General features: G+C 48.8%; 1 protein-coding gene across 2 annotated transcripts in view; it reads left to right on the top strand.

The window, feature by feature from the left end:
- Window positions 1-23,441, top strand: part of DDX3X (DEAD-box helicase 3 X-linked) — a 414,092-nt gene that overhangs the window by 189,333 nt on the left and 201,318 nt on the right. For both annotated transcript variants that reach the window (XM_086934122.1, XM_086934121.1), the window contains 2 exons: window positions 5,619-5,765; window positions 5,843-5,942. In XM_086934122.1, the coding sequence (XP_086790248.1) occupies window positions 5,619-5,765; window positions 5,843-5,942 (247 nt within the window). The remainder of the gene's footprint in view (window positions 1-5,618; window positions 5,766-5,842; window positions 5,943-23,441) is intronic.

Below are 23,441 nucleotides of genomic sequence, written 5' to 3'. Positions count from 1 at the left end.
CATCGGAGCATGATTCCAACTTCGAGGTGGACGAGCAAGCTGAAGAGTACGTCCACGAAGAAGACTTCGTCGAGGTAGGGGACGACGAAGGGGCCATCGGAGCTGTCGATGACTACTCCAGTGATGAGCCAGGCCCAACCGCAGTAGCGGGGCCTATTACTGACATTATGCTTCCTACGGCTCAGGTCGAGGCATTGCCGAAAGGCCTTAGCCAAGATCTTCCAGCACGTTCTATAGCCCCGCATCCAAGCCAGGCTAAGAACACATCTAAGGAGCCATCGGTCGATTCCTCTAAATCGAAACAGAAACCAACGGAGCCGAAATCGAAACCAAAACTACTTAAGGTGGTGGTCCGTTCGACGTCGACGCCAGGCAAATCCAAGACTGTCGACACCCCTTCGGCGTCGAGAGTGCCTCTCGCCTCGAACACTGAAGCGTCGAAGCACAGCTCATCTAGCAAACACGCCTCCTCGACGCAGTCAGCGTCGACGCAAGAACATGGCGACAAGGCCAAGGGCCTACAAGCAAAGAAGGCCGTCGAGCCGAAGGTTTCGGGGCTCAAGCCACTGCTCCGCAAACACCTCTAGCAAAAAAGCAAAGCCGACCCGAAACATCAGGTCGCGTAGACGCCTAAGGCTGGAAAGACTACACGCCGGGAGCTCGAGTAGACGCCATCTACCACCCGTTCGCCTCAAGCGCTGAAGCAGCTCGACTCGACCACTGCATCCAGCACCAAGACCGTCGGACAACCTCCGATTAAGTTCTGTCTTCCGCCAACGGCTCGAGCGAAGCAGCTCTAACTCCACAAAGGCGCTGAACCTTCCAAGACGTCGTCGAAGCCCGCCTCCGAAGGGGTTGTGTTCCACGAGCCCTCATACGACAACCAGTCGAAACTCTTTATCGACTGAGTCAGGCAGGCTGACCATCCACAAGCGGAAGATCGCGCCTGAACATCCCTTAGAGGGTTACAAAATTCATCTTCAACGCAAAAAGGACTCGGCCACCTCACCGGTTCTCTTTGAGCGCGTTCAGGACTATTCGCAGCAGATGGCATATTCTCCAGCACAAAGCGAGGAGGACATGGGTGAAGACTATAATCAGGAGGCCTTCACTTATCATGCTGACACTGATCAGGATGAGCCACAACAGTGGTCTGAGGCTGTGGATCATACTGTGGACCCTGATGATCCACATGCTGCACCAGACGCCCGGTCCTACAACGTCAAAACATCTCCAACTGAGGACACTGCGGCGTTTAACGCTCTGATAGAATGGGCAGCACTCAACCATGATGTCGAGATGCATGCAGAACCAGTGGACTAAGATTTCTTATTCGACACTTTCTCCACCTCTGAACGTTCCACTAAAACTTTGCCTATGCTTAAGGGGGTCCTCCAACGCCCGCAAGAGGGCTAACTCGCAAACTAGTGGTGATGCTCCACCTCCGGACAAGGAATCAAAGATTCTGGAGGCGTCAGGGAAGCGAGTGGCGGCGCAGGCTGCTAATATTTGGAGAATTTCCAATACCCAGGCCCTGTTGGCTAGATACTACAGGGCACACTACGACACATTAGAACAGTTGTTGCAACACCTGCCTGATATGTACAAGGAAGGAGCAGAGATGATTATACAAGAAGGGAAACTGATTTCTAATGCGTCCATCAAGTGCGCACTGTACGCAGCAGACACAGCTGCTAGGGCCATAAACACTAGTGTGATGCTAAGACGTCATGCATGGCTCCACATCTCTGGTTTCAAGCCCGAAATTCAAACAACTCTGCTCAACCAGCCGGTTAACCCGGACTTCCTTTTTGTTCCCGAGGTAGACACAACACTCGAAAAAATAAAGGACACTGAAACAGCCAAATCCATGGGGGCTCTACAATCTCAGCAGTTTCGAGGCAGTTCCTTTCGTCGCTCCGGTAATAGTGGAGCCTCAAGAGGACAGGCTTTACAGCAGGCCCAGTATACTAAAGGGGGCACGCAATCCATCTACACAAAGAATACCAGGGGTGGATACCGTGGGAACAGTGCCAAGGGCAGAGGACGTGGCAATAACGCCAGATCCTCCGCTCCCAACAAACAGTGACGCCTTGTCGCTGCCCCCGACCATCTAACAACTGTCGGAAGACTCCAGCAGTTCCTGCCAGTCTGGGAAGGCATTACCACGGACAGGGGGGGTGAGACAAGTTATCTGATACGGCTATTGTCTTGATTTAACCTCCACCCACCATACCCCCAAGGCACCGTCCTACGTCCGCAGAGCACATGCACTTATTGCAGCAAGAAGTGCTCTCCATGCTGCAAAAAGGGGCAATAGAGCTCGTGCTGGCAGAAGAAAGTGGTACAGGGGTGTACTCTCTGTACTTCTTAATCCCAAAAAAGGACGGGTCCCTGCGGCCCATTCTAGACCTCAGACCCCTCAACCAATACATCCTTTCAGAACACTTTCACATGTTAACCTTACAGCAAGTACTGCCTCTGCTCAGTCAGGGCCACTTCCTAGCGACCCTGGACCTCAAGGATGCATATTTCCACATTCCCATTCACCCAAGTCACAAAAAATATCTCAGGTTCACCATAAACAATCGGCAATACCAATTCAAGGTTCTGCCTTTTGGGGTCACCACTGCCCCCAGAGTGTTCACCAAGTGCTTGGCAACCGTGGCTGCGCACCTTCGCAGACAACATGTTCACGTCTATCCCTACCTGGACGACTGGCTTGTTCAGGCAAAGTCGGCCCAACAGTGTGCCAGCCACATGTCGCGCACGATTCACCTCCTCCACAGTCTGGGGTTCTCACTCAACTACACAGTCACACCTGCAGCCAGCCCATGTGCAACAGTACCTAGGGGCAACACTGAACACTCTGACGGCAACAGCGCAGCCAAACTCTGCCAGAGTCAACAGCATGCAGCTGCTTATTCAGAGGTTCAGATCTCAACAATCACTCCCAGCGCAGGTGTTCATGCAACTGATCGGTATGATGGCATCCTGTATATTCATAGTCCCGCACGCAAGACTGCACATGCGTCCCCTTCAAGAGTGCTTAGCATGTCAGTGGAACCAGGCTCATGGGCATCTGAAAGACCTAGTGTTGGTGACCGGTCGTGCTTACAACTCTCTGCATTGATGGAACCCACAACCTTTGCAGGGGACGACCTTTCCAAGAGCCTGTCCCACAGATAGTGTTGACGACTGACTCATCTCTCCAGGGTTGGGGAGCGCATGTCCTCCATTACACGGTGCAGGGACTATGGACCACACAACAGCTGAAGATGCATATCAACCTGCTACAGCTAATGGCAATCTTCATGGCACTGAAAGCGTTCAAGTTGCACCCCTGCAACAAGGTCGTGTTGATCCGGACGGACAACATGACTGCCATGTATTGCATCCAGAAACAGGGAGGAACACTCCCCGCAACTATCTCACCTAGCCCATCTCACCTAGCCCAGAGCATGTGGACGTGGGCCATTCAGAGGAACATATTCCTCATGGCGGAGCACCTCCTGGGAGTAGACAACCAGATGGTGAACCTGCTCAGCAGGCAGTCATCAGATGCACAAGTGGGAAATCCACCCCTCAGTGCTCCAGCCATACTTCCAGCAGTGGGGTCATCCAGAGATAGACCTCTTCGCCACAAAAGAGAACTCAAAGTGCCAAAGCTTCGCCGCCAGGTTCCCACACTCGCAGTCTCAGGGCTATGCGATATGGATGAACTGGCCAGGCAGATTAGCGTACGCTTTTCCCCAGACCCACTCATACCGCCGGTGGCGCGCAAACTGCGGCAGCACTCCATGATGCTCATCCTGGTTGCTCCAACGTGGGCACGGCAGGCTTGGTACACCACGTTCCTGTAACTTTCAGTGGTGCCTCACCAGCGGCTGCGCCTCACTCCCAGCCTCCTCACTCAGAGCCATGGCAACATTCAGCACCCAGACCTTCAACAGTTGAGCCTAGTTATTTGGCTCCTGAGGTCATAATTTGGCTACCTCAACTTGCCCCCTGAGTGTATGAACATCAAAGAGGCAAGGCGGCCCACAACCAGGGCGTGCTATGCAGCCAACTGTTAACGGTTTGTCCTTTACTGTTCCAACAATTATATTAATCCGCTAGATGCATCCACGCAAAACCTCATATGTTACCTACTGCATCTGTACCAATGCAATCTAGCATATAGTTCCATCAGGATACATTTGGCTGCTATAGCTGCTTACCTTCACAACAGGCAACCCCTTTCTCTTTTCAGAGTGCCTGCCATCAAAGCCTTTTTGGAGGGCCTTAAAAGAGTGATCCCTCCCAGACACCCTCCTTCACCTATCTGGAATCTAAATATCGTTCTCACCAGGCTCATGGGGCCCCCCTTTGAGCCTCTCCATTCTTGTGAGATACAGTTTCTTACTTGGAAAGTGGCCTTTCTAATAGCCATTACATCGCTGCGAAGGGTCAGCGAGCTTCAAGCCCTCACAATTCAAGAACCCTACCTACAAATTCATGCTAATAGGGTGGTGTTGCGCACCAACCCCAAGTTCATGCCAAAGGTAATCTCGCAGTTCCATATTAATCAAAACATAGAACTGCCAGTTTTCTTTCCAAACCCTGACTCGGTGGCAGACAGAGCACTGCACACCTTAGATGTCAAAAGGGCTCTCCTGTATTGCATTGACAGGACCAAAGACTTTCGCAAAACTAAACAAGTGTTTGTTGCCTTCTCTCCACAACATAAAGGCAACCCTATTTCCAAATCAGGCATAGCCAGGTGGATAGTTAAATGCATTCAAATCTGTTATCATAAGGCTAAACGCACTTCCCCAATAGCGCATTCCACACGCAAACTAGGGGCATCTATGGCTTTCCTGGGTAACATTCCTTTAGAGGACGTATGTAGAGCAGCCACATGGTCCACCATACATACATTTACCAAACACAATTGCGTAGATGTACACTCCAAACGGCAAGCTGCTGTAGGACAGGCTGTTCTCAGAACTTTCAGACTGCTGCAGCTGGCACGGGCAACCGCCGATAAGGAGGTAACTGCTATTTATTCTATGCACAGATATGAATTCAGCAGCCCACATGCCTCGAACGGAATATGTTCTTGGCATGTAGGGCTGCTGACATTCATACTGAAAATGAAAAATGCATGTTCTTTATTAATTCCATTATTTATGCATATATTCGTAGTACTGTGCAATACATAATTTAAAAAATACAGCTCTACTTGCCAAAAACAGATGCTCACTGGTTACGTAACATTATACGTTCGAGGCATGTGTGCCGCATAGAACCTATTCTTTGCATGGACTTTAAAGCAGTATACTTCCAAAGCGGTGGCTAAAGTATAGTTGCAGTTCTAGCAAATGGTTATAGGTACTGCTTAGCCTACATTAGCTTTTTGAGTAACATCCATATTGCATGGGCGGAGCACTGCAGTGCTCGTGAATGCAAGGAAGATTCCAGCAAAGACTTAAGATTACTGGTAGTAAACTATACCTTTGAAGTGAACCTTTTAATTCATTGCTATAGAGCAGCGCCTTTCATAGTTTAAAGTTTTAGTTTGATTACATTGAATAATTTAAGTTGCTGACTTTGCTTCATCTGATACTTATTTGCAGGTTGGAAGATCGCCCAAGAGGAAGTGATGGTTTTGGTGATCGAGGTGGCTTTGGGCGTAATGACCGAGGGAACAGTCGTTGGTCTGATGATAGAAATGATGACGACGATTGGTCCAAACCAACAGCAGCTAGTGAACGACTTGAGCAGTAAGTATGAAATTAAACTATTTTTTAAAGCCTCTATTGCACGCCTGTGTATTTACTTCTGCCTTTTACTTTTCTAGAGAATTATTTGCTGGCGGAAACACAGGCATTAATTTTGATAATTATGACGACATTCCTGTTGAAGCTACTGGTAACAACTGTCCACCACACATTGAAAGTGTAAGTTTATATCACAAAATAATTGTTCTGTAATGGCACATGCTGTGTAAACTACCCCATTCATTTTTTTGCTGTATCAGAAGGCAACAAGAACAAACCTTAATTCCCAAACCCCTGGTGCCATTCCACAATCCGTTATCCCCCTTACCTTCAGAACCTGGGGAACCTTAGCCAGAGGAAAGGAGACTCCATTTCTTGGAGTATTTAAACAATGGACAGTATTGTACTGTGCTTTCAGGTGGTGAGTGGGCAGATGGTGCGTTGTGTACTTGTACGAGGAAGTCCTTCACAATACCTAGCTGACTAGGTTATTTTCTAAATGTCTTAATTCCTTGGTGGTGCTGAGGAGCCATTAATCTCGTTACAGCTTGCAGGGTAAGAGATAGGCACATTCTCTTCCAGGGGATCATCTCCTCAATAGTCATAAGCACTGAATATTCCTCTATTCATTGTGCCCTAGATGCAGCAGATACCGCTTAAAGGTCAATTGTTACTAGTGTCCTTTTGCGTAGACATGCCTGGCTACGCATTTCAGGTTTCAAATCTGAAGTACAAAGTGCCATACTCCATCAACCCTTTGATGAGCAACACTTATTTGGACCAAATGTGGACGTATCCCTTGGAAAAAATGAAAGGATACGGACACAGCTAAATCTACGGGAGCCTTGCAGTCGCAAGCTCCCAGATGCTCTTTTCGTCGCTCATCCTATGAAGGCACCACTAGAGGCTACTCTTCAGATAGTCCCTCTACTTCTTAAAAAGCCCCTAACCAATCTACCTACAGTAGAGGCTACCAAAGAGGGGGTTACAGGGGTAACAAAGGCAGAGGCAAAACTAACAACTCCCGCTCTGCCTCCACCCCTGCCCAATGACTTCACTCCACTTCTCCCACCACATTCCACTCCAGTTGGGGAAGACTACAACAATTCCTTCTTGTCTGGACCAACATCACATCAGACAGGTGGGTGCTGTAGGAAGGTACATCCTGACTATGGTTGCCCCCAACTTTTTGCCCTGTCTTAGCTGGTTTTGGACATAGTCGACCTGGGATCCTGCCAATCAGGACCCCAGGCCTACTGCTCTCTCTTTAAAATGGATTCCATGTACCCTAGGTACATTTCCAATTGGTACTGGGCCACCCTATCAGACCCTGTAACTCAGGGCATGGGTGTACCCAGGGCTGCCAGGGGCTGCAGCATGTATTATGCCACCCCTGGCTGGCCTCCTAAATTTGACACAACTGGCTGCATGACAGCTGGGGCAAAGTCGTGTAATCACCCTTTGCTGTAGGTGTAGTATACCTATACCTAACCCTAAAATGGACACACAGATTCCTATCAGTCACTCCTATGGCAGGCCTTGACAATCCTGAAGGCAGAGTGCTTGGAATCGTGTGAGATGGTGCTCTGGCATGAGCTGAGCCTGTCTGCAGCTTGCGGAACCAAGTCCTAATAGCTGTTCCATGATATCGCATACCATATACTCTTAAGTGCATTATAATCCTCGCGGTTAAATGCTAACTTTGGTATTGCTTTATCAAAACATGTCGAGTAAGGTGTCATACGAATTGGAATACTAACCCCTCGCCAATTCTGGCGACGGGGTTAGCATTCCACCCTTCTAGAGGGACACGACATGTATGTAACTGTGAACCCCGGTTAAAGTTAACTGAAGCCTCAGCTCCGCAAAATGGATGCTGCCACCACAGACACGAGTCTGACCCCCTGCAGCTGGGAGTCCTTCCAGCGAGGGGAGCCTAGACAAAGGGTTTCCTGTCAGGGGCGGTGCTAGCACCGTCCCAGACATGGTTTTGTGTATCCTGGGTAGGCAGGGCTTTACAGGAAGGTGACTGCTGAGTGGCACCCCTGTGCTCACTACGCATAGGCCGGTCTGAACCAGTTCCAGGGGCACACCAGCCCCTGGCCTGGGGAAGTCCGGCATGGCAGAGGGGTGTAACCACCCCCCCTCCTAGTCCCACCCATAGGCAGGACCTAGTCACCGGGTCAGCCCCCTTTTTTAGTATAAAGATGGGAGCGGGCCCCCTGTTCAAATTAGATCATCTTTGGAATCAAGACACGACTTTCTGCGAACGGACTTCACGATTTCTTCATCCAGATTCTCCCTTGTGGCTAAGGAGTAGTCACCCTGCATCCGCAGGCACCATCCTAAAGAACACTGCGGTCTGCTGCAAGTCCTTCATCACGAATCCGACGACCCAGCTCGACGAGACCCGGCTTCCCTGGCACCTCTGACCTCTACTCACCTCTACAGCAAAGCTGAGAACCGTGAGTGCGACGAGACCTCGAGGGACCGACGATCGCCAAGACTGCACGACATCTTTACTGCAAGCCCACCGTGTCCTCCACGGGTGAGTGCTTTGGGGTCCGAGAAGCCCCGACCCTGCGCAGCTCCAGCACCCAAGATCAGCCTCCCTGCATCTCCACGATCTGCGTGGGGCCCTTCTGCTGTTTGCTGTGCACCGCGTTGTTTGGCTACTAGCCGGCTGGCTTGTGGCCTTCTGAACGACGCCCGATGACATCACTGCTGCTGGTCTGGTTGCTCCAGACTGGCCCTTGCTTCCTTCTTGAAGAGAGGCACCCCGGACCCTCCTGGTCCACTCCAGACGCCATTTTAGGTCCACCGCGTGGGCTTGAATTTGCCAAGGCTTTGTTGCCCAATCCTGGGTCCAGCGACGCCGACAGCTTCTATCTTCGTGGGACAGCTCGATCCTCCTTCCTGGTCGCCGACAACGCCTCCTGGTCCGTGAGATCTCCGAGCCCAGCGTCACCCACACGCCTTGTCGAGGTGGCTACCATCCGGTGCCCTCCTGGTGCCCACTGACTACTGGCTAGTAGTCTCGAACTTGGTCCCCTCTGCTTTCAGGTGTCATCTTCCATCGATCCAGGCTTGGATCCACCGAACTTTCTTCACTGGTCGCCTGCCAGCAACTTCTTTCTTCCAGGCTCCTGGTCCGTCAACGAGGATTCCCGACGTCTTTTGAGTCCTATGCAGCTGCAGCCCCTGGGCTAGGTAACTGGGGCATTTCGGTGCCCCAGCATAGCCTCACTATCCAAGGGTCAGAATCTACTTTCGTTTTCTCTCTACCAGGTCGGGTTCTCCCGAGAACACTAACTTTGCAATTTCTAGCTACCATAGACTTTGTCCCGCATCTCGCGTGAGAGTGCACACACTGCACCCGAGTCCCCTGGGTCTCCTAGAAGTAATCTAACGATTCTATAGTCAAGTCCTAGCGATTCCAAAGCCTATTAGTACTGTACTTACCTGCTAGTAATTTCGCATTCCACTTTTCAAGTATATGGTTTTCCGTGCCCCTCGGGCATTTGTATATACTGTGCTAACTTAAGTATTTTGTAAGAGTCTTGGTTTGTGCTTAGTACCCTGTCCTCATAAAGAGTACAGGGCTGTTGTGATCTTTAATAAATAACTGTTTATTTTCATAACACTTGTGTGGTGTCCTTTCACTTGGTGTTCAAGGGGTATATGTGGTATAACAGCTGGCTTAACACGCCCTCTCGAGTCTTTAGCCTTAGACTGCTCGTATCCACGCTACTAGGATAGCTGGTCTATAAGGTTGACTTACAACCAATCATCAATAAGGGTTGCTGGACTGATACATAGTGAGCACTGCATATCAGGCCACCTTCTCACAGGTGCGACAAATAATTCAAGCAGGTTACCGTCTCGAACTAACCTCAATATTCCCCCCCCGATTTCTCCCTGCGCCCCCCAAAACATACCACCCAAAAAGCATCCAATGTCATAAGGACATTTGCTACTGCTCAGGCAGGAGGTAATATCCCTCCTACAAAAAAAGCGCAATAGAACCCGTTCCGCTACATTAACAAAACAAGGGAGTTTAGTCCTTGTACTTTCTTATCCCAAAAAAGGACGGCTCTCTAAGGGCTATTCTAGACCTCAGACCACTAAACCTGTACATACAACAATCGGACCACTTCCATATGGTCCCACTCCAGCAGGTCCTTCCTCTCCTTTTACAAAACTACTTCCTTGCCACTATAGATCTCAAGGACGCCCATTTCCACATTCCCATTCACACTCACAGAAAGTATCTCAGATTTGTACTGGACGGTCAGCACTATAAAATAAAGGTACTCCTATGCGGAGTCACAACATCACCAAGAGTGTTAACAAAGTGCCTAGCAGTAGAAGCAGCACACTTAAGACCGCACATTCACGTCTACCCATATCTCGACGACTGGCTCATAAAAGCCAGCTCATACATTCAGTGTACAACACTCACACCACCATCCAATTACTCCACGACTCGGGGTTCACAGTAATCCACACCAAGTCCCACCTGCAACTGTCCCACGTACAATATCTCTGTGCGACAAACACCTCAACAGCGCTCGCTTATCCCTCTCCTGCCACGATAACAAATATGCAAGCTCTTCTAACCAAATTCCAACTGCAACACGCTCTTCCAGCTCGTGTTAGTGCAGCTCATAGGATTGATGGCCTCTTTCATATTCATAGTGCCTCATGCAAGACTACAGATGCGTCCTCTTCAAGAGTGCTTAGCCCAACAATGGAACCAGGCTCAAGGTCACTTAACAGACCTAGTGTTGGTAGACTGTCGAATTCATCGCTCTCTGCAATGGTAGAACACAAAAAACCTTTCCAAGGGCCGACCGTTCCTAGAGCCAGTTCCTCAAATAGTCATAACAGTAGACTCATCGCTCTCCGGCTGGGGAGCCCACCTCCTGCAACACAACCGTGCAGGGCAGGTAGACACCACAACAAAAGTTACTCCACATCAACCAGCTGGAGTTACTAGCCATTTTTCGAGCCCATAAAGCATTCCAAAAGCACATATCGGGCAAAACTGTCTTAGTCCGCACAGACATGACAGCCATGTACTACATAAACCAGGAGGGGCACACTCTGCAACTGTTAGCGCAGCAGATATGGAGATGGGCTATAACTCTAAACATCTTCCTCTTAGCTCAACATGTTCCAGGGGTACAAAACACCATAGCCTGCACCTGAAACTATACCGGTCTTCCTAACCCAGAACCATGGAGAGATCAGACACCCGGACCCAGCTCAGATCAACCTTGCGATCTGGCTCCTGAGGTCCTAGAGTTCGGTTATCTTAACCTTCCTCCTGACTGCATGAACGTTATTAAAGAAGCTAGACGTCCCACCACTAGAGCATGTTATGCAGCTAAGTGGAAAGGTTTTGTGATATACTGTCGTAACCGCAACATCAATCCTCTAGATGTGTCTATTCGACACATCATAGGATACTTACTACACCTCCAAATATGTAACTTGGCGTACACATCTATTAGACTGCATCTGGCTGCCATTGCAGCATACCTACAAAATAGATAACATCTATCACTTTTGAGTACCTGCCATAAAAGCTTTTATGGAGGGCCTCAAAAGAATAATTCCTCACAGAACACCACCTTCACCTGTGTGGAATTAAACATTGTTATCCAGTATTGGGGTATCTTTCATAGTCACGTGCCTGAATCATTCCTTGTCGCCGAGGCGGGAGTCCCACTGCATATAAAAAAGCAGTGCCAAAAATCAACCTTAGCAGTAGGCCTTAGAGGCCTGAGGCCTAAACTGCAGTAGCCTATCTACCTCTGTGAGAAGTTGGCCTGATATGTAGTGTTTCCAATTCTGGAACCACTTGGTATCAGTCCAAACAAACCCCAAAGATGTCTGGTTGTAAGTCAACCTTGTTAGACAAGCTATCCTAGTGGTAGCATGGACTAAGCAGCCTTAAAGGCTTAACTTAAGAGGTTGTGTTAAGCGAGCTGTTTTACCACATACAATCCTGTAATCAAATGAAAGGACACCACACAAGTATATATTATAAAAATGTGTTTATTTCTAAATTAATCCCCAGTACTCTTTATGAGCAAAGGGGCACAAGCGGTAAATCAAAAGCACAGTATAACATACAAAGTTGCACAATTATGGATGAGGGCGGGTGGCCACTCAAACCATATACTAAAAAAATGGTATATAAGAAATACCAATCGAACAGTGGTTAGGCCTAGGGCCTAGAGAATCGCTGGGAGCAGTCAGGACAAGCAATGCTGAAGTCGGGAGTAGCCCACGGAATTCGGGTGCAGCACGGAAAGTGCAGCTTACACCAATGCAATGTCAATGGTGTGTAAAAGTTACACAAAGTGAGTTTAAAGATACTTCCGCTGAACCTAGAGGAACAAAACTTAAGACACACACCCTAGAGGTGTGGACCAGTGTAGGAACACCGGCGTTGCAATGTTACCTAACCCGCAGGAAGTGGGTGCACAGGGTCGAAGTGGCGTCGGGGTTTGACACGCAGGCTCTTGGTGCTTGGAGCTGAAGAAGCTGCAGGCGATGGAAAGCAGAAGTGTCCGGTGTGATCCAAGGGCGGATCGAAGTCGAGATGTACCTGAAAGCAGAGAGGACAGAGTCTGGGTCACTCAAAAGTGACCAGGGTGGAACCAGGACGGAACCAGGCAATGTCGGGCGCAATCAGGTGGTTGTCGAGAGGCTTCTCTCCGCTGTCACGTGGGCTCTGGGGCATCTGCGACGTCCAGGAGCAGGTCACGATCTGTCCTACGCAGGCTCTCGCCATCAGCACCGTCGGCTTCAAGATTGCAGCAAACAGCACTTGGCAAAAGCAATCCACGCGGAACCGGGAGATTGCTTCTCACTCGAACCAGGAGGGTCAGAGTGGGGGCTCCTTTTCACAGGAGCTGGTGCAGATCTGGAGCAACCAGAAAAGCAAGTCGTATTCAAGTTTTCGTCGGCACAAGGGCCACAAGCCAGCGGGCAAGTGACCGGGCCAACGCGTCGAGCCAACACGAGCAGAAGGGCCCCACGCAGCACTCGTCGAGTGTGGAGGGGGTAGCTTTGGTGCAATTGTAGCTCGGGGTGGGGGCTTCTCAAACCCCGGTGTACAGCTTCGAGGGTCACTCGTGGGCTGCACGGTCAGCGTCTCGTGGCCTTTTCAAGATGGCATGCCCCACGCTTCCGGTCGCCTCCACTGGTCTCCGCTCTGCAGGGACTGTGGATCGGGCTGGGAGAAGGCAGGCAAGCTTGATCTCGTCGGTCTCTGTCGCTCGAGGTCCGGCGGGAACTGCAACAATTCAAGGGTCGAGGGCTGGATGGTGCCTGTTTGCACAGGGTGGTCACTCCTTGACCACAAGGGAGAATCTTCAGTCTTCTATGTTGAGTAGAATGTCGAAGGTTCCAGAATTCGTTTCTTATGTTTCTTCAGGATGATCTGAGTTGCATTGGCACTGCTCCCACTCTTATTCGAATCTGGTGGGCTGGACATCCTGCTAGGTCCCCTCCTATGGGTGGGACCCGGGAAGGGGGTGGTTACACCCCTTTCCTTTGATCCAGGCCGCGCTGGGACTGGGGCTGGGATGCCCCAGAACCGGTTTGGCCGGATTAAGCAAGGGGCAGCCTTGTGCTCCCCAGGCATTGTCTGGTTTCTTTGAAACCTCCCTGCTACAATCCACTATCTCCTGTCTGGGGTGGTTTGACACCGCCCTGTGACAGGAAACCCTTTGTCCAGGCCACCATTTGCTGAGTTTCGGTCAGCAGCAGGAGGCCAGACCCGTGTCTGTGGCAGGCATCCATTTTGTGGATCTGAGGCTCATTTTAAATCAACCGCGTTTCAGTAAAGTAACATGTCTTATCCCTCTAGAAGGGTGGAATGCTACCCCCGTCGCCAGAACTGGCGAGGGGGTAGTATTCCAATTCGTATGACACCTTACACGACATGTTTTGATAAAGCCAAACCAAAGTTGCTATATAACCGCGAGGATTATAAGGCGCTTAAGAGTATATGGTATTGCATTATCCCGGATCAGCTTAGGGAGTTGTTCCCGACAGCTGCAGACAGGCTCAGCTCATGCCAGAGCTCCATCTCACATAAAACCACGCACTCTGCCCCCCGGATTGATGAGGCCTTCCACAGGAGTGACTCACAGGTTTATATGTGTCCAGATATAGGTTGAGATATAGGTATACTATATCTAAGCAAGGGGTGATTACACCCACTTGCCCCCAGCTGAGTGATCAGCCAGTTGTGTCAATTTAAGAACCAGCCAGGGGTGGCAAAAGCTATGCTTCAGCCCCTGGTAGGCCTTGGTGGCACCTATGCCCTGAGCACCTATAGTGCATGGTACAGTGGCTGACAAGGAGTCCATTTCCAATTGTGATATGTACCTATAGCACATGTAGTATAAATTTAGAGAGCACAGCAGGCTGGGGGTCTGATTAGCAGGCCCACAGCCTCAGTAAGTCGAAAACCAGTGAAGCAAAAAGCAAAAATTGGGGTGACCATAGGATAGCAGACCCTACTCTCCTACAACCTCCTTATGCCAAAAGGACCAAGAACTTTGTCCCAGCCAATCGGATTACTGTACCCTCTAGAACCCTCTCTGCAGAGCCAGTTCTTCTCAGATTTTCATTAGCACAAGTGGGAAATGAGTATCCCAAAATCAGAGAACTGACTCTGGGGAGGAGGGTGAGTTCATGTGAATCTATGAAAGATGCAATACTGGTTAACTGAAGGTTCGAGGCATGTGGGCTGCTGAATTCATATCTGTGCATAGATCGCCGCCTAGTGTTGGGTCCGGATGATTGCACATTGTTGTCCTGGAAGTCTTCGAAGTATCACGAGATAGGTGGCTCCTCCCCTGGACTACAGTGCGTATGGGCATCGTCTCCATCCTCATTGTTTACATCCGCCATTGGGTTTGGATGTATATTTGTTAACTCAAGTTTGGAATCGATAGAAAACTTTATATTTGGCCAAAAGGCCTCTAGGTATCGTCGGTATTGTCTTTGGGATCGGTGCCGAGTACTCGTTCCAGCTCAATCCTCGAGCCGGACGTCAAGAAAAGCTATTCAGCACTGAAGGCCCAGTCGACGCCAGAGGCCTTATCGACGATCGATGATGGAGCGGAGCCCATTCAAGGGATGTCCCGTTTGCAACTCAAAAGTATCCTCACATCGATGTCCACCCGGTGTGCAACAAGTGCCTGTCTCCGGATCAAGATGAAGCCAGCTGTATGGCTTGTTCTCGGTTCCGATCCAAGAAGACGATTCGCCTTCAGCGCGGAAGGAAGCCCAGAAGACAGCACCCGACCTGGTGAACATCTTCGATGCTGAGGATGATGTAGTTGAGCAGGAAGTTCAAGAGCACCTGTCTGATCCTGCATTAGAGATCGACTCCAGTTACGACGCGGACGTGGAAATGGTCGATAATGAAGATGTCGACGAGGTAGGAGACGACTATGAGGCCCTTGGGGCTGTAGAAGATAGCTCGAGCGAGGAGCTAGGCCCAACCGTCTATGGGGGCCGAAACTAGAACCCTCTATACGGCTCAGGTCGAGGGATCGCCACATGGCCTTACCCAAGATCAAAATGCATACTTCTACAGCCTCGCCTCAGGGCCCGGCTACGGACACTTCCAAAGAGCCATCGGTTGATCGATCAAAATCGAAACAAAACTATCTGACTATGAAACCGAAAGGACCGGAGACTAAATCAAAACCAAAAGTACACGTTACTTTGGTCTGATCGAAGGCTTCTGAACCATCGGCATAAACAGAAGTGTTATCGACCCGGAGAGGTCGTTAAAGGGTGTCGAGCCAAAAGCCGGGGCACCTAAGAAAAAGGTCAAGGACATTGACCCAAAGAAGTCGGCGCCGAAGACCGTCGACACAAACGACAACACGCAGACTGTTCTCGATCCTAAGCCTTGACTCGACAAGGCAAAAGTCAGTAAAGACCTCGAGCCCAAAACAAGCAGTGGCTCTAAAGACCCCGTCGAGTCAACACAACTATCCGCCTCCTTTTCGAAGCAGGTGTCCGACTCGCTGCAGCGCATTAAGGAAAAAACTGGGGCTGCCGGACCGAAGGCCACTCAATCCTTGAAGACAGTCAGTCAACCTCCGAAGTCGTCAGCACCGATTAAGTTTACACTGCCGCCGCCAGTGGCACCTAAGGCGTTCGCCCCTAAAACGGGCATCGAAGCGGCCAAGAAGGTGTCCATGGGGCCGAAGCCTACAACTACCGAAAGGGCCACCAAGCATCGACAGCCTCTGCAGGAAGATCAGCCGATGCAATTCATCGACGCCGAGACCGGCAGACTTTCCATTTTCAAGCGAAAGATCACCCCAGAACAGCCTATGGAGTCGTATAAAATTCCATTAAAGAAAGAGGGATTCTGCAACATCACCTTCTTTTTGAACCTCTACAACAATATGGACAAGAACCTGCTCCTTCACCCACACATTCAGATGTGGAAGTAGGGGATGGGGAAAATGAGGATTACAGTTATCCTGTGAACCCTGAGCAGACACTGCTGACCCAGGGGTGCCACAAAATGCTCCCGATAGTCATACCTATGCTGTTAAGACCTCACCTACAGAAAACACGGCTGCGTTTAACGCACTTATTGAGAGGGCGGCAAAAAATCACGATGTTCAACTCCATGCTGACCCTATTGAAGAGGATTTTTTATTTGATACCATCTCAACCTCAGAGAGAACTGTCAAGACTCTACCCATGCTTAAAGGTGTCCTGAAACACGCTGGAGACCTCTTTAAGGAGACCACAAGGGCGAGAGTGGTAAACCTCAGAATTGAGAAGAAATACTAACCAGCAGCTGTGGACCTACGTATATCAAGGGACAGTTGCCTTTGGACTCTCTAGTTGTATCTCATGCTCGTAAGAGAGCGAACTCGCAGACCACGGGTGATGCTCCTCCCCCTGACAAAGAATCTAAAGTGCTAGAAGCATCAGGGAAAAGGGTGGCAGCTCAAGCGGCCAATGTCTGGCAAATCTCCAACACACAAGCAGTCTTGGCTAGATATGACAGGGCTCATTATGATACACTTGAGACCCTGTTACAACATTTGCCAGATGAGTATAGGGAGGCAGCAGAGATGCTAATACAAGAAGGGAAACTTCTCTTCCAGGGGATCCTCATCAATAGTCATAAGCATTAGAATATTCCCGCCCATGCGCGGGACCCCGGAAACACTATATTATGTGTATGTATATATATACACATAATGAGCAAGGCGGTTACCCGCCGAAACGCGTAGGGTTTTCTTTCTTGGCTTAAAGTCTGTGAATAAATCCATCATGACGAGACAGACGGAGTATTAATCTTTATTATCTGTGTGGAGTGTGCGGTACTTTCCAAGTACGTGGATGTGAGTGTGTGTGTGTGTGTGTGTGTGTGTATATGTGTATATGTGTATATATATATGTATGTGTATATATGTGTATGTGTGTATGTGTATGTATATGTGTATATATGTATGTGTATGTGTATATGTATATATGTGTATGTATGTGTGTGTATATATGTATATATGTATATATGTATATATGTATATATGTATATATATATGTATATATATATATGTGTATATATATGTATGTGTATGTATATATATATATGTGTATGTGTATGTATATATGTATATATATATATATGTGTATATGTATGTGTATGTATATATATATATGTATATATGTGTATGTATATATGTATATATATATATGTATGTGTATGTATATCTACAAATCACATTAGAGCTGAAATATGCTGTGAAGAATTTCCACCATACATAATAAGCATGAAAAACACCAAAGATTGTTTAGAAACTGTTTTAATGCTCAGAAAGCAGTAGAAATTCTCATAAGTCACTGGCAGCATAGGAAGCTCCCAGGCTGCATTGCAAACAGTCTAAAAGGACTGAAAAGCTAACCTGTAGATGAATAGCAATAAACTGACACTGTGCCTTTAAGGCACTCATGACCCCCCTGTATCCCATCATGCCCCAGGGGTGACAGTTAGGTTAGTTGTTCTTTCCGGCTCCTTCAGAGAAGGACCCTGGTTACACAGCTCCACTATTTTTCTGGTTTTTGACAGAAAAAAACTTCACTTTTGAAAAACTTTTACTCTTCGACATTTAACATCTAGTCAAGTAGGATACTGCTTTTTTCAGTCAGTTTAGTGAACATTTTCTTCTCAGAATACCTTCACTCTTTGACAAATGTCCTTGTGGCAACAAGAAGGCAAAATCTGACAACCACGACGTCTGCATCCTGTGTCTGCCTGAAGATCATGATCCAGGCACCTGTCCACATTGTGAGCACCTGTCAGGAAGAACTCAAGGACAGGGAGAGGATTTGCACTTATGGCCTGGCTCACAGGGCTTCAAGAGGAAGATCACCTGTGAAGAAGGGCTCCAAGAAGGTTAATACATCTTCAAAAAAGAAGTCTTCATACCCTTCAACTTCAGCGTCGGGCTCGGCGCTGAGAAGAACCACAGGTAGAGTTTTCTTCTTCAAAACTACCGTCGATGGCGGGCTCGCCGTCTAAGAGACCAGGTACGTCGACTACGTCGAAAGATCCAGCTCCGTCGTCTAAATCCCCTCCGCCGCCGTCAACCGGGCGACTGTCGGCGTCTAGGGAGGTCACTCCGCCGTCGTCAACCAGGCGACGACCGGCGTAGAAGTGTGACCCCTCCGCTGTCGTCCAAGAAGCGGCATTCGGCGTCTAGGACCAAGACCCCTCCGCCGTCGACAGTAGCTCGTCGATCGGCGTCGAGGACGCAGTCTCCGTCAGTGCATCGTTGGCGCTCGGCGTCTAGGTTGTCCAATACCCCTCTGCCGTCGTCGCACAGGCAATCGACGTGGACAGAGCTCCGTCGACGGCCGGACATCGCCGTTCGACGTCGAGAGAGAAGCCTCCGTCGACGACAGGACATAACCGTTCGACGTCGAGACAGAGAAATCAGTCGACGGCCGGTCATCGCCGTTCGACATAGAGAGACTACAGTCATTCGAGGTCGAGATTGTTTGACCCTCCGACTCCTCGAAGGCGATCGACGGCGAGAGAAGAACGCTCTACATCGAGGCATTCAGATGCAATCATGGTGACTGAGTCTGCTTCTCCTCATTCATCTTTTCGGTCCTCTGGCTCCTCAACTGAACTTTAAGGTCCAGAAGCCCTGTACACAGATCTCCTGAGAGTCGCCAGATCCGTCGGCCGAGCGAATCAGGTTGTCACCTAGATGGTACAAATCTTTGGACCATTGGCGAGATTCTGGGGCTACCAAGCGTATGCAGGAATATGCCAGCCCACACCACATGACTCTGCTTCAGGATCTGGTGGAGGAGATGGACAGGCGTAGCCCTCCCAGGCGCAAATCACCTGTGAGACCACCACCCAAATCGCCCAGAAGATCCCGATCTCCTAGAAGGTAACCTCGGACAGAAGATCGGATCAGGTCTCGCTCTCCAAGGCTGGAGGAGCGTTCAAAAAGGTCGCGGGAGCGGAGACACAGTGCTCACCATAGACGTCGACGTACTCAGTCTACTTCCTCTACCTCTTCTACCAGATCGTCCAAGATGGACTACTCCCCTACGTTGACGGACAGTCCTACGTCCAGGTCCTCCCCAGTGGATGACATTGGCACGTATCTGGATGCACTGCAAAGAGGAGCACTTAAACTGAACATCGAGATGTCTGAACATCGAGATGTCTGTCCCTCAAATAACGACGACAGTCATTTTTGAGACTTTACACAAAGCCATCTCACGGCCTCTTCTGCCTTTAGTCCCGGGTATTATGGATCCTTTCAAGGAGGTTTTCCTAACCCCAGCAGCAATCAGAGCGGTACCAGCCCGCATTCAGAAGTACAAACCGGCGGCTTCTGACCCGGTGTTTGTAAAATCTGACCCTCCAGCAGACTGTGATTGTGGCAGCGGCGAGGAAGACGCATGCTGTTGCTGGTTCCTCTTCAGTCCCGCCAGATAAGGACAGCAAAACTCAAGACTCCTGGGGTCGAAAGGTTTGCAACTCAGCTGCTTCCACTCTTAAGGTTGCTAGTGCAGCTGCGCTTCTGGGTCGATATGACAGAGCCTTATGGGACTCAATGGAAAGATTCAAAGCCAAGCTGCCAAAAGAGGACCAGCAGGACTTTGAAGAGACTGTTACAGAGGGGTGTCTGGTGGCGAATCAGATGATGAGCACGGCTGCGGATGGGGCAGTGCTTTCGGCTCATTCCTATTCCCATGGAGTTTGTGCCAGAAGATCGGCCTGGTTGCGCCTTACAGGTCTGAAACCGGATGCTCAGCATCAGATTCTAAGTCTTCCCTTTTCGGGTTCCGCTCTCTTCGGAGAACATGCGGACGAAGAGATGACCCGAATGAAGACGGAACTGGATACGGTGAAGGCGGTGGGCTTGAAGAAGAGAGAATTCAAGCGCCGCTTCAAGACCAACAGGGGGAGAGGGTTCAAACCCCTCAGTGGTCCCAAAATAAAACTCCAGGGAAACCCCAGTTTCGAGGCAAGCCCAGCAGAGGTAGAGGTCACCAACAGTCCTCCAACACCACAAGAGGAGGAAAGGCCTGAACAGAGGCTTCCTCTGGCGCCGTTACCCACTCCAGTGGGAGGAAGTGCTTCGCAACACCTGGCAGAGTGGGTCAGCATCACAAGAGATCAGTGGGTGCTGAATATACTGCGCAATGGATACAGGATACGTTTCCGTGCTCTTCCGAAGAGCATCCCTCCAAAGAGCTCTTGCCCTCACCAGCTAAGCTTGCTCAGACGAGAGGTGAAAATCCTACTGCAAAAAAGAGCGATAGAGGAGGTTCCTCCCGCTCAAAGAGGAAAGGGAGTTTACTCCAGATATTTCCTTGTCCCCAAAAAAGATCAGGAGGACAAGTTCAGACCAATACTCGACCTACGACTATTAAAGTCATCGTCAAAGAAAAGTTCCGCATGTTAGCGCTTCACCAAATATGTCCACATCTTCAAGCCGGAGATTGGATGTGTTCGGTGGATCTGCAAGATGCGTACTTTCACATCCCCATTGCGCAACATCGCAAGTACCTGAGGTTTGTCGTAGGGAACAAACACTACCAGTACAAGGTGTTACCCTTCGGTCTCAAGTCCGCACCACGAGTCTTCACCAAATGCATGGCAGTGGTGGCGGCTCTTCTTCACAAGAAGGGTCTCTTCATTTACCCATACCTGGACGACTGGCTCCTAAAAGGTCCATCTCCGGTACAAGTAACACACGATCTGCAACTGTGCCTGCACCAGCTATACAGACTGCCTCCATGTGAGCCTGGAGAAGTCAGTCCAGCGGCCTACACAGTCCATCCACTACCTAGGCTCCGTTCTGGACACAAGCTTAGGAAAAGCGTTTCCTTCGGAGGAGAGACTTTTTTCCATGAGTCAGAAATATGGGATTCTGCTAGTCGCGACTTCCAACAGCCTGACAAGTAGCATCTCTACTGGGGTCCATGGCGTCCTGCATTTTTCTCATCCCAAACGCCAGGCTGAGAATGCGTCCTCTACAACAGGCTCTGGAGGATCAGTGGGACCAAGCGACAGGGCGCTGGGAAGATCGAATCACTCTTTCCCAGGCGACGAAAGAGGCCATCAAATGGTTGACTCAGAGAAAGAATGTGATGGTGGGGGTGCCCTTTCACCAACCCGTTCCTTCCCAGTCTATAGTGATGGATGCCTCCCTGCAAGGCTGGGGAGCAGACATGGGTCCGCTTCAGATTCAAGGCCAGTGGTCTGCACAGAGCAGACATACCACATCAACATGCTGGAACTCAGAGCGGTATTCCTGGCTCTCAAAGCTTTCCTACCAGCGATCGAATCTAACTCCGTCCTAGTTCAGACGGACAAAAAGACCACCATGTTCTATCTGAACAAACTAGGAGGCACAAGATCTCGCCCACTCTCTCGAGAGGCTCAGACAATCTGGCATTGGCTTCTCTCTCGAGGTCTCCCAGTAGTGGCAGTGCACCTTCCAGGCGAGTTGAACGTCAAAGCAGATGCACTCAGTAGGCACTTCGAAGATCAGCTAGACTGGGTGCTACACGATGAAGTAGTAGAAAAGCTTTTTCGTTGCTGGGGTCGTCCATCCATAGACTTGTTTGCAGACGACAAACACCAAATGCCACGCCTTCGCTTCTAGGTTGTATTGTATTGTATTGTAATTGCATTTATATAGCGCTTCCTACCCCTGACGAGGCGTCGAAGCGCTTTTTCGGCGGGTAGCACGCTACTCCGGGACCAACAGAGAAATGAGTGTTGAATTAGTATAGTGAAACATGCCAGTACATTTTAAGTGGTGGATAGGTTAATCAGTTATTTGGATTTAGAATGATAGCAGAAGGATAGAGTAGGACAAAGGTTTGTATTTATTTATCGCTCGCTTGTTGACGCATGCTATTCAGGGAGCCTATAGAGGATTAGTGGTGAATTAATATGGTGAAATGAGGTAATTTCAGTGGTGGATATTAGTCTGTTACTTGGAGTGAGAAGGATAGCGGATGGGTAAAAGGGGAAGAAAGATTTGCATTCATATAGCACTTGTTACCCCTGATGGGCGTTGAAGCGCTTTTCTGGCGAGTAGCACGCCACTCCGGAACCCATAAAGGGTTAGTGTTGAAAATTAGTATAGTATAAATATGAAGTAATTTGAGTAGTAGATATGTTCAGTTATTTGGGCAGTATATTAGTATAGTTGAATATGGAATATGGAATTTGAGAAGTGAAACATGTTAGTCTGTTAATTTTTATTGAAAAAGAATAGTGGAGGGATAAGAGTGAAGGATTTTTTTTTTTAAAGTCTTAGCAGTAGGAAGAAGCTTTTGGATGAGTAAAAAGGAGTTTTGGAGGGAAGGGGTCAGAGGGGAGAGTTTGTAAAAAGAGGTGTCAGATGATGCAAGGAGGTGTAGAGCAGGAGAGTCTAGAAAAGGTTATTTTGGCGATCATAGTAGTGGTGTGGGGTTTGGGCTAAATGAGAGAGTGGATGTAGATATGTTGATAGATCTATAGGATGAGAGATGGGGTGTTGCATTAGAAGGAGTAGTAGAAAGAAGTTTGAGGAGTAAGAAGGTTGGGGTAGAAGATATGAGTGAGGTATAGGCTGAGAAATAGGCTAGTGCATTGGAAATGCTAAATTAGAAGAAAGATATGTATATAGATCCAGAAGTACATTAAAAGTATATAGATGTATAAAAAAAGTAAGTATATTTAGATTAAATATATTGATAGAGGCACAGGATGAAAGATAGGGTAGTGCATTGGATATGCTTTTTCAGGAGAAAACTAACAGACACACAGATCCAAGTACATGGAGGTACATAGATGTACAATGGAAGTATGTACATGTAGACCAAAAATGATTTTTATTTATTGATGATGATGATGATTATTATTTTTTTTCCTTCTCTTAACATAATTGTTTTACAGGTTTTATAAAGTAATACACAAAGATAGGTACATATCTATAGTGAAAACAAATGCTTACATACAGAGGGATATGCTGTAAATTTATATTTCCGTATGGTGCTTATGTGGGGAAGAGCCAGATCTTGAGTAGTTTTCTGAAGATAAGGTGGTTGTCGGTGGACCTTATGTTGGGGGGTAAAGAGTTCCAT

The sequence above is a fragment of the Lissotriton vulgaris genome, chromosome 8, assembly GCF_964263255.1.
Source record: "Lissotriton vulgaris chromosome 8, aLisVul1.2, whole genome shotgun sequence".
Lineage (NCBI taxonomy): Eukaryota > Metazoa > Chordata > Amphibia > Caudata > Salamandridae > Lissotriton > Lissotriton vulgaris.
Note: the sequence above shows the minus strand (reverse complement) of the source record. Positions and strands in the feature narration are given on the sequence as shown.